The sequence below is a fragment of the Oncorhynchus tshawytscha genome, linkage group LG08 (genome assembly GCF_018296145.1).
Source record: "Oncorhynchus tshawytscha isolate Ot180627B linkage group LG08, Otsh_v2.0, whole genome shotgun sequence".
NCBI lineage: Eukaryota > Metazoa > Chordata > Actinopteri > Salmoniformes > Salmonidae > Oncorhynchus > Oncorhynchus tshawytscha.
The window spans coordinates 8285081-8296248 of record NC_056436.1 but is presented as its reverse complement, the minus strand read 5'-3'; the positions used below and the strand labels follow the sequence as shown (position 1 = coordinate 8296248).

The 11168-nt window shown below is 50.9% G+C and overlaps 1 protein-coding gene across 3 annotated transcripts in view; it reads left to right on the top strand.

Moving 5' to 3' along the window:
• The first annotated feature begins 9027 nt into the window (after nucleotides 1-9027).
• Nucleotides 9028-11168, top strand: part of LOC112222446 (solute carrier family 22 member 13) — a 13337-nt gene continuing 11196 nt past the window's right edge. Inside the window, exon 1 of one of the 3 annotated variants that reach the window (XR_006083859.1) lies at nucleotides 9028-9694. Coding sequence is in view for 2 of the 3 variants with exons in the window: in XM_042325175.1 (XP_042181109.1) it covers nucleotides 9413-9694 (282 nt within the window). In the remaining variant the exon portion in view is untranslated. The remainder of the gene's footprint in view (nucleotides 9695-11168) is intronic. The other 2 variants (XM_042325175.1, XM_042325174.1) reach the window with 2 other exon arrangements.

The window sequence follows — 11168 nt, the reverse complement described above, 5'->3', positions numbered from 1 at the left end:
GCTTCCCACAATAAGTTGGGAAAATTTTGGCCCATTCCTCCTGACAGAGCTGTTGTAATTGAGTCAGGTTTGTAGGCCTCCTTGCTTGCACACGCTTTTTTAGTTCTGCCCACACATTGTCTATAGGATTGAGGTCAGGGCTTTGTGATGACCACTACAATACCTTGACTTTATTGTCCTTAAGCCATTTTGCCACAAGTTTGTAAGTATGCTTGGGGTCATTGTCCATTTGGAAGACCCATTTGCGACCAAGCTTTAACTTCCTGACTGATGTTTTGAGTTGTTGCTTCAATATATCCACATAATTTTCCTGCCCCATGATGCCATCTATTTTGTGAAGTGCACCAGTCCCTCCTGCATCAAAGCACCCCCACTACATTATGCTGCCACCCCCATGATTCATGGTTGGGATGGTGTTCTTCGGCTTGCAAGCCTCCCCCCTTTTCCTCCAAACATAACAATGGTCATTATGGCCAAACAGTTATATTTTTGTTTCATCAGCCCAGAGGACATTTCTCCAAAAAGTACGGTCTCCACTAACTCGGAGATCATCCGTTCACCCACACCGCGTCTCACAAAGACACAGCGGTTCAAACCAAACATCTCAAATCTGGACTCATCTGACAGAAGGACCGCCCAAATAGGTCCACAGACGATGCAATCTCAACCACACTGCACACTGCCCTAACCCATCTGGACAAGAGGAATACCTATGTGAGAATGCTGTTCATCGACTACAGCTCGGCATTCAACACCATAGTACCCTCCAAGCTCGTCATCAAGCTTGAGACCCTGGGTCTCGACCCCGCCCTGTGCAACTGGGTACTGGACTTCCTGACGGGCCGCCCCCAGGTGGTGAGGGTAGGCAACAACATCTCCTCCCCGCTGATCCTCAACACTGGGGCCCCACAAGGGTGCGTTCTGAGCCCTCTCCTGTACTCCCTGTTCACCCACGACTGCGTGGCCACGCACGCCTCCAACTCAATCATCAAGTTTGCGGACGACACAACAGTGGTAGGCTTGATTACCAACAACGACGAGACGGCCTACAGGGAGGAGGTGAGGGCCCTCGGAGTGTGGTGGTGTCAGGAAAATAACCTCACACTCAAAGTCAACAAAACTAAGGAGATGATTGTGGACTTCAGGAAACAGCAGAGGGAACACCCCCCCATCCACATCGATGGAACAGTAGTGGAGAGGGTAGCAAGTTTTAAGTTCCTCGGCATACACATCACAGACAAACTGAATTGGTCCACTCACACAGACAGCATCGTGAAGAAGGCGCAGCAGCGCCTCTTCAACCTCAGGAGGCTGAAGAAATTCGGCTTGTCACCAAAAGCACTCACAAACTTCTACAGATGCACAATTGAGAGCATCCTGGCGGGCTGTATCACCGCCTGGTATGGCAACTGCACCGCCCTCAACCGTAAGGCCCTCCAGAGGGTAGTGAGGTCTGCACAACGCATCACCGGGGGCAAACTACCTGCCCTCCAGGACACCTACACCACCCGATGCTACAGGAAGGCCATAAAGATCATCAAGGACATCAACCACCCAAGCCACTGCCTGTTCACCCCGCTGTCATCCAGAAGGCGAGGTCAATACAGGTGCATCAAAGCTGGGGCCGAGAGAGTGAAAAACAGCTTCTATCTCAAGGCCATCAGACTGTTAAACAGCCACCACTAACATTGAGTGGCTGCTGCCAACACACTGTCAATGACACTGACTCTACTCCAGCCACTTTAATAATGGGAATTGATGGGAAATGATGTAAATATATCACTAGCCACTTTAAACAATGCTACCTTATATAATGTTACTTACCCTACATTATTCATCCCATATGCATATGTATATACTGTACTCTATATCATCGACTGCATCCTTATGTAATACATGTATCACTAGCCACTTTAACTATGCCACTTGGTTTACATACTCATCTCATATGTATATACTGTACTCGATATCATCTACTGTATCTTGCCTATGCTGCTCTGTACCATCACTCATTCATATATCCTTATGTACATATTCTTTATCCCCTTACACTGTGTATAAGACAGTAGTTTTTTGGAATTGTTAGTTAGATTACTTGTTGGTTATTACTGCATTGTCGGAACTAGAAGCACAAGCATTTCGCTACACTCGCATTAACATCTGCTAACCATGTGTATGTGACAAATAAAATTTGATTTGGATTTGATTTCCACCGGTCTAATATCCATTGCTTGTGTTTCTTGACCCAAGTAAGGCTCTTCTTATTATTGGTGTCCTTTAGTAGTGGTTTCTTTGCAGAAATTCAACCATGAAGGCCTGATTCACGAAGTCTCCTGTGAACAATTGATGTTGAAATGTGTCTATTACTTGAACTCTGTGAAGCATTTATTTGGGCTGCTATCTGTTGCAGTTATCTCTAATGAATATATCCTCTGTAGCAGAGGTAACTCTGGGTCTTCCTCTCCGGTGGCGGTCGTTATGAGCGCCAGTTACATCATAGCGCTTGATGGTTTTTGCGACTGCACTTGAATGATAGACTGTCATTTCTCTTTGCTTATTTGAGCTGCTCTTAGTCTTTTACCAAATAGGGCTATCTTCTGTATACCACCCCTACCTTGTCACAACACAACTGATTAATGAAATACATTTCAGAAATTTACTTTTAACAAGGCACACCTGTTAATTGAAATGTATTTCAGGTGACTACCTCATGAAGCTGGTTGAAATAATGCCAAGATTGTAGAAAGCTGTCATCAGGGCAAAGGATGGCTACTTTGAAGAATCTAAAATATATTTTGATTTGTTTAACACTTTTTTGGTTACTACATGATTACATATGTGCTATTTCATAGTTTAGTATGTCTACCTGTACGGAGGCGCTGTCTGTTCAGCCACACCCCACGGAGCTCCACTATGTCTACCTGTACGGAGGCGCTGTCCGTTCAGCCACACCCCACGGAGCTCCACAATGTCTACCTGTACGGAGGCGCTGTCCGTTCAGCCACACCCCACAGAGCTCCACTATGTCTACCTGTACGGAGGCGCTGTCTGTTCAGCCACACCCCACGGAGCTCCACTATGTCTACCTGTACGGAGGCGCTGTCTGTTCAGCCACACCCCACGGAGCTCCACTATGTCTACCTGTACGGAGGCGCTGTCTGTTCAGCCACACCCCACGGAGCTCCACTATGTCTACCTGTACGGAGGCGCTGTCCGTTCAGCCACACCCCACAGAGCTCCACTATGTCTACCTGTACGGAGGCGCTGTCCGTTCAGCCACACCCCACAGAGCTCCACTATGTCTACCTGTACGGAGGCGCTGTCCGTTCAGCCACACCCCACGGAGCTCCACTATGTCTACCTGTACGGAGGCTCTGTCCGTTCAGCCACACCCCACGGAGCTCCACTATGTCTACCTGTACGGAGGCGCTGTCCGTTCAGCCACACCCCACGGAGCTCCACTATGTCTACCTGTACGGAGGCGCTGTCCGTTCAGCCACACCCCACGGAGCTCCACTATGTCTACCTGTACGGACACCCCAAGGAGCTCCACTATGTCTACCTGTATGGACACCCCATGGAGCTCCACTATGTCTACCTGTACGGACACCCCACGGAGCTCCACTATGTCTACCTGTACGGACACCCCACAGAGCTCCACTATGTCTACCTGTACGGACACCCCACAGAGCTCCACTATGTCTACCTGTACGGACACCCCACAGAGCTCCACTATGTCTACCTGTACGGACACCCCACAGAGCTCCACTATGTCTACCTGTACGGACACCCCACAGAGCTCCACTATGTCTCCCTGTACGGACACCCCACGGAGCTCCACTATGTCTACCTGTACGGACACCCCACGGAGCTCCACTATGTCTACCTGTATGGACACCCCATGGAGCTCCACTATGTCTACCTGTACGGACACCCCACGGAGCTCCACTATGTCTACCTGTACGGACACCCCACAGAGCTCCACTATGTCTACCTGTACGGACACCCCACAGAGCTCCACTATGTCTACCTGTACGGACACCCCACAGAGCTCCACTATGTCTACCTGTACGGACACCCCACAGAGCTCCACTATGTCTACCTGTACGGACACCCCACAGAGCTCCACTATGTCTCCCTGTACGGACACCCCACGGAGCTCCACTATGTCTACCTGTACGGACACCCCACGGAGCTCCACTATGTCTACCTGTACGGACACCCCACAGAGCTCCACTATGTCTACCTGTACGGACACCCCACAGAGCTCCACTATGTCTACCTGTACGGACACCCCACAGAGCTCCACTATGTCTACCTGTACGGACACCCTACGGAGCTCCACTATGTCTACCTGTACGGACACCCCACAGAGATCCACTATGTCTACCTGTACGGACACCCCGAGCTCCACTATGTTACCTGTACGGACACCCCACAGAGCTCCACTATGTCTACCTGTACGGACACCCCACGGAGCTCCACTATGTCTACCTGTACGGACACCCCACAGAGCTCCACTATGTCTACCTGTACGGAGGCGCTGTCTGTTCAGCCACACCCCACGGAGCTCCACTATGTCTACCTGTACGGAGGCGCTGTCTGTTCAGCCACACCCCACGGAGCTCCACTATGTCTACCTGTACGGAGGCGCTGTCTGTTCAGCCACACCCCACGGAGCTCCACTATGTCTACCTGTACGGAGGCGCTGTCCGTTCAGCCACACCCCACAGAGCTCCACTATATCTACCTGTACGGAGGCGCTGTCCGTTCAGCCACACCCCACAGAGCTCCACTATGTCTACCTGTACGGAGGCGCTGTCCGTTCAGCCACACCCCACGGAGCTCCACTATGTCTACCTGTACGGAGGCTCTGTCCGTTCAGCCACACCCCACGGAGCTCCACTATGTCTACCTGTACGGAGGCGCTGTCCGTTCAGCCACACCCCACGGAGCTCCACTATGTCTACCTGTACGGAGGCGCTGTCCGTTCAGCCACACCCCACGGAGCTCCACTATGTCTACCTGTACGGACACCCCAAGGAGCTCCACTATGTCTACCTGTATGGACACCCCATGGAGCTCCACTATGTCTACCTGTACGGACACCCCACGGAGCTCCACTATGTCTACCTGTACGGACACCCCACAGAGCTCCACTATGTCTACCTGTACGGACACCCCACAGAGCTCCACTATGTCTACCTGTACGGACACCCCACAGAGCTCCACTATGTCTACCTGTACGGACACCCCACAGAGCTCCACTATGTCTCCCTGTACGGACATCCCACGGAGCTCCACTATGTCTACCTGTACGGACACCCCACGGAGCTCCACTATGTCTACCTGTACGGACACCCCACAGAGCTCCACTATGTCTACCTGTACGGACACCCCACAGAGCTCCACTATGTCTACCTGTACGGACACCCCACAGAGCTCCACTATGTCTACCTGTACGGACACCCTACGGAGCTCCACTATGTCTACCTGTACGGACACCCCACAGAGCTCCACTATGTCTACCTGTACGGACACCCCACGGAGCTCCACTATGTCTACCTGTACGGACACCCCACAGAGCTCCACTATGTCTACCTGTACGGACACCCCACGGAGCTCCACTATGTCTCCCTGTACGGACACCCCACAGAGCTCCACTATGTCTACCTGTACGGACACCCCACAGAGCTCCACTATGTCTACCTGTACGGACACCCCACAGAGCTCCACTATGTCTACCTGTACGGACACCCCACGGAGCTCCACTATGTCTACCTGCACGGACACCCCACGGAGCTCCACTATGTCTACCTGTACGGACACCCCACAGAGCTCCACTATGTCTACCTGTACAGACACCCCACAGAGCTCCACTATGTCTACCTGTACGGACACCCCACGGAGCTCCACTATGTCTACCTGTACGGAGGCGCTGTCCGTTCAGCCACACCCCACAGAGCTCCACTATGTCTACCTGTACGGAGGCGCTGTCTGTTCAGCCACACCCCACGGAGCTCCACTATGTCTACCTGTACGGACACCCCACGGAGCTCCACTATGTCTACCTGTACGGAGGCGCTGTCCGTTCAGCCACACCCCACAGAGCTCCACTATATCTACCTGTACGGAGGCGCTGTCCGTTCAGCCACACCCCACAGAGCTCCACTATGTCTACCTGTACGGAGGCGCGGTCCGTTCAGCCACACCCCACGGAGCTCCACTATGTCTACCTGTACGGACACCCCACAGAGCTCCACTATGTCTACCTGTACGGACACCCCACAGAGCTCCACTATGTCTACCTGTACGGAGGCGCTGTCCGTTCAGCCACACCCCACGGAGCTCCACTATGTCTACCTGTACGGACACCCCACGGAGCTCCACTATGTCTACCTGTACGGAGGCGCTGTCCGTTCAGCCACACCCCACGGAGCTCCACTATGTCTACCTGTACGGACACCCCACAGAGCTCCACTATGTCTACCTGTACGGACACCCCACAGAGCTCCACTATGTCTACCTGTACGGAGGCGCTGTCCGTTCAGCCACAACCCACGGACTCCACTATGTCTACCTGTACGGAGGCGCTGTCCGTTCAGCCACACCCCACGGAGCTCCACTATGTCTACCTGTACGGAGGCGCTGTCCGTTCAGCCACACCCCACGGAGCTCCACTATGTCTACCTGTACGGAGGCGCTGTCCGTTCAGCCACACCCCACGGAGCTCCACTATGTCTACCTGTACGGAGGCGCTGTCCGTTCAGCCACACCCCACGGAGCTCCACTATGTCTACCTGTACAGACACCCCACGGAGCTCCACTATGTCTACCTGTACGGACACCCCACGGAGCTCCACTATGTCTACCTGTACGGACACCCCACAGAGCTCCACTATGTCTACCTGTACGGACACCCCACAGAGCTCCACTATGTCTACCTGTACGGACACCCCACAGAGCTCCACTATGTCTACCTGTACGGACACCCCACGGAGCTCCACTATGTCTACCTGTACGGACACCCCACGGAGCTCCACTATGTCTACCCGTACGGACACCCCACAGAGCTCCACTATGTCTACCTGTACGGACACCCCACAGAGCTCCACTATGTCTACCTGTACGGACACCCCACGGAGCTCCACTATGTCTACCTGTACGGACACCCCACAGAGCTCCACTATGGGCGTGGCCTTAATGTGTAGATGTTTCTTCATTCATTGGTGGATTTTTGTTGTTGTCTTAATGCGTCCCTGTCGATTGTAGTCCTAATGAATTCCTTTGATGCATGACTTGTTCTTCAATGCATTCCCTTGCCTTGTTCTTCAATGCATTCCCTTGCCTTGTTCTTCAATGCATTCCCTTGCCTTGTTCTTCAATGCATTCCCTTGCCTTGTTCTTCAATGCATTCCCATGCCTTGTTCTTCAATGCATTCCCTTGCCTTGTTCTTCAATGCATTCCCTTGCCTTGTTCTTCAATGCATTCCCTTGCCTTGTTCTTCAATGCATTCCCATGCCTTGTTCTTCAATGCATTCCCTTGCCTTGTTCTTCAATGCATTCCCTTGCCTTGTTCTTCAATGCATTCCCTTGCCTTGTTCTTCAATGCATTCCCTTGCCTTGTTCTTCAATGCATTCCCATGCCTTATTCTTCAATGCATTCCCATGCCTTGTTCTTCAATGCATTCCCTTGCCTTGTTCTTCAATGCATTCCCTTGACTTGTTCTTCAATGCATTCCCTTGCCTTGTTCTTCAATGCATTCCCTTGCCTTGTTCTTCAATGCATTCCCATGCCTTGTTCTTCAATGCATTCCCTTGCCTTGTTCTTCAATGCATTCCCTTGACTTGTTCTTCAATGCATTCCCTTGACTTGTTCTTCAATGCATTCCCTTGCCTTGTTCTTCAATGCATTCCCTTGCCTTGTTCTTCAATGCATTCCCTTGCCTTGTTCTTCAATGCATTCCCTTGCCTTGTTCTTCAATGCATTCCCTTGCCTTGTTCTTCAATGCATTCCCTTGACTTGTTCTTCAATGCATTCCCTTGACTTGTTCTTCAATGCATTCCCTTGCCTTGTTCTTCAATGCATTCCCATGCCTTGTTCTTCAATGCATTCCCTTGCCTTGTTCTTCAATGCATTCCCTTGCCTTGTTCTTCAATGCATTCCCATGCCTTGTTCTTCAATGCATTCCCTTGCCTTGTTCTTCAATGCATTCCCATGCCTTGTTCTTCAATGCATTCCCATGCCTTGTTCTTCAATGCATTCCCTTGCCTTGTTCTTCAATGCATTCCCTTGCCTTGTTCTTCAATGCATTCCTTGCCTTGTTCTTCAATGCATTCCCTTGCCTTGTTCTTCAATGCATTCCCTTGCCTTGTTCTTCAATGCATTCCCTTGCCTTGTTCTTCAATGCATTCCCTTGCCTTGTTCTTCAATGCATTCCCTTACCTTGTTCTTCAATGCATTTTGTGGGATTTATCTGGCGTAGTTTTCATTCACAGTGAGCTGTTTTATGCTCCAGTGACTTTCACATTGATGTCTGTATTTGAAGTAGCCCTTGATAGCGTTTCTTATGCAGCTATTATGCACTGTTACACAAGTAGGCCAAACGGGTCAATGTAGCCTATGTATGACGAGGTTGAGAAGTACATTGTACACGCCAATCCGCACGCCAGACCTAATATAAACTTAATATTGAGGTGATAATGTCTGGGGGGACATTTCATTTGTTTTTTTGCTGTTCTCCAAATAGCATTTTAGAGTTTTAAAATGGTGTAGAAGTAAATGTGTTTCAACTGGAGGGGGTATTTCTACACACCCCACTTCGACCCCCTATTAAAAACGCAGCTCCCCAAACTACTTCCCGTAGCCTGTTCCCATGCCAATAAAGTCCCTCTTCCTTTTTATTAACTAGGCAAGTCAGTTAAAAACAAATTATTATTTACAATGTTGGTCAACAGCCTCGTTCATGGACAGAACGACAGATTTTTATATTGTCAGCTCAGGGATTTGAACCAGCAACCTTTCGGTACTGGCCCAATGCTCTAACCACTTGGGTACCTGCCGCCTCGAATTGAATTGAGAGAGACAGTGAATGGGAAGGAGAGAGTAGAGACGTGAGAGAGAGAAGGAGAATATAAGTTGTGTAGTTCTAGAGAAGGTATAGGTTTGGGTAACCTTGTCCTCTGGAAATCTGGTGCACGACACTAGATTATAGGTCCAGACCACGACGTCACGATTTGTTATGATTAGACGTTGCTGTTTCAGCACTTCTTCCGCCGAGGAGTCAGTTGACTGGGAGTTCTTGGAGTTTTACGATCTAACCAGTCCGGTGACACCGCGAGAGAGGCGGTAAGCAGAGAGAGATAGTGAAAGCCGCAGAGAGAGATAGTGAAAGAGGATCGCCTACTACTATGGCTCCGTTGCAGTTCGCGGTGTACTGGCGTCTCGCGCTCATATTCTTCTTCATGGCGTTTCTCTTCTTCCTCGACCTCTTCGCCGTTAGCAGAGCAACCTCCTCGTGCAATAACGTCCCGGGTGAGTTACCGGCTCGAACCTTTGGAGAAGTATCTTCTAGTGCCCATACACAGAACTGGACTACATGGGAGGTGCGCGAGGTAAACGGATCAGTTTTACAGGTATTGTTACCGCAACAGGATGAGATTACGGGTGGGAACGACACGGAAAGAGAGAATGTGAGTAAACCGCAAAAGTTTTCCAGTTTCTACATGATTGGCAGTTATTATAATGGTCTAAATCAGTGTAAACCCAGCTTTAGTTTATTAACAGATCGTATATAATGTCATCAACACTGATTAGGCAGCATTGCATTCCTCCTGTTTGTACTCTTAACTTCCCCTCGAACAACAATTGATGAGTCAATGAACACTTAATCATAGAAATAGTCTGGGTAACCTGGTTACAGAGCCAGCCATCTACACACTCACTGACCAAGTAAACGCTCCCAGAATGAATGTCAGATGTATCACTCTGTGTGTGTGTTAGGAAACAACCTAGGAGTCCCAGTTTGATTATTAGTCATAGAGACATGATATGCGTCCCCCTCGACAACGGAACGAAACGCTTCCCCCTCGACAACGGAACGAAACGCTTCCCCCTCGACAACGGAACGAAACGCGCCCCCTCGACAATGGAACGAAACGCTTCTCCCTTGACAACGGAACGAAACGCTTCCCCCTCGACAACGGAACGAAACGCTTCCCCCTCGACAACGGAACAACGGAACGGAACGAAACGCTTCCCCCTCGACAACGGAACGAAACGCGTCCCCCTCGACAACGGAACGAAACGCGTCCCCCTCGACAACGGAACGAAACGCGTCCCCCTCAACAACGGAACGAAACGCGTCCCCCTCGACAATGGAACGAAACGCTTCCCCCTCGACAACGGAACGAAACGCGTCCCCCTCGACAACGGAATGAAACGCTCCCCCTCGACAACGGAATGAAACGCTTCCCCTCGACAACGGAATGAAACGCTTCCCCCTCGACAACGGAATGAAACGCTTCCCCTCGACTACGGAATGAAACGCTTCCCGGCAACGGAATGAAACGCGTCCCCCTCGACAACGGAACGAAACGCCCCCTCGGCAACGGAACGAAACGCTTCCCCTCGGCAACGGAATGAAACGCTTCCCCCTCGACAACGGAATGTAATGCTTCCCCCTCGACAAAGGAACAAAACGCTTCCCCCTCGACAACGGAACGAAACGCTTCCCCTCGGCAACGGAATGAAACGCATCCCCTCGACAATGGAACAAAACGCTTCCCTCGACAACGGAACGAAACGCTTCCCCTCGACAACGGAATGAAACGCTTCCCCTCGACAACGGAACGAAACGCATCCCCTCGGCAACGGAACGAAACGCTTCCCCCTCGACAACGGAACGAAACGCATCCCCCTCGGCAACGGAACGAAACGCTTCCCCTCGACAACGGAACGAAACGCTTCCCCCTTCGACAACGGAACGAAACGCGTCCCCCTCGACAACGGAACGAAACGCGTCCCCCTCGACAACGGAACAACAATAGAAAGTAAGTGACTAAAAGGAGTGTCGCATGGTAAGACGTTTCACAACACACAGTAGTGAGAAATACCATCATGTCTCAGGGAAACATCGTCAATATCGCTCGGGGCTGAGGACATAGT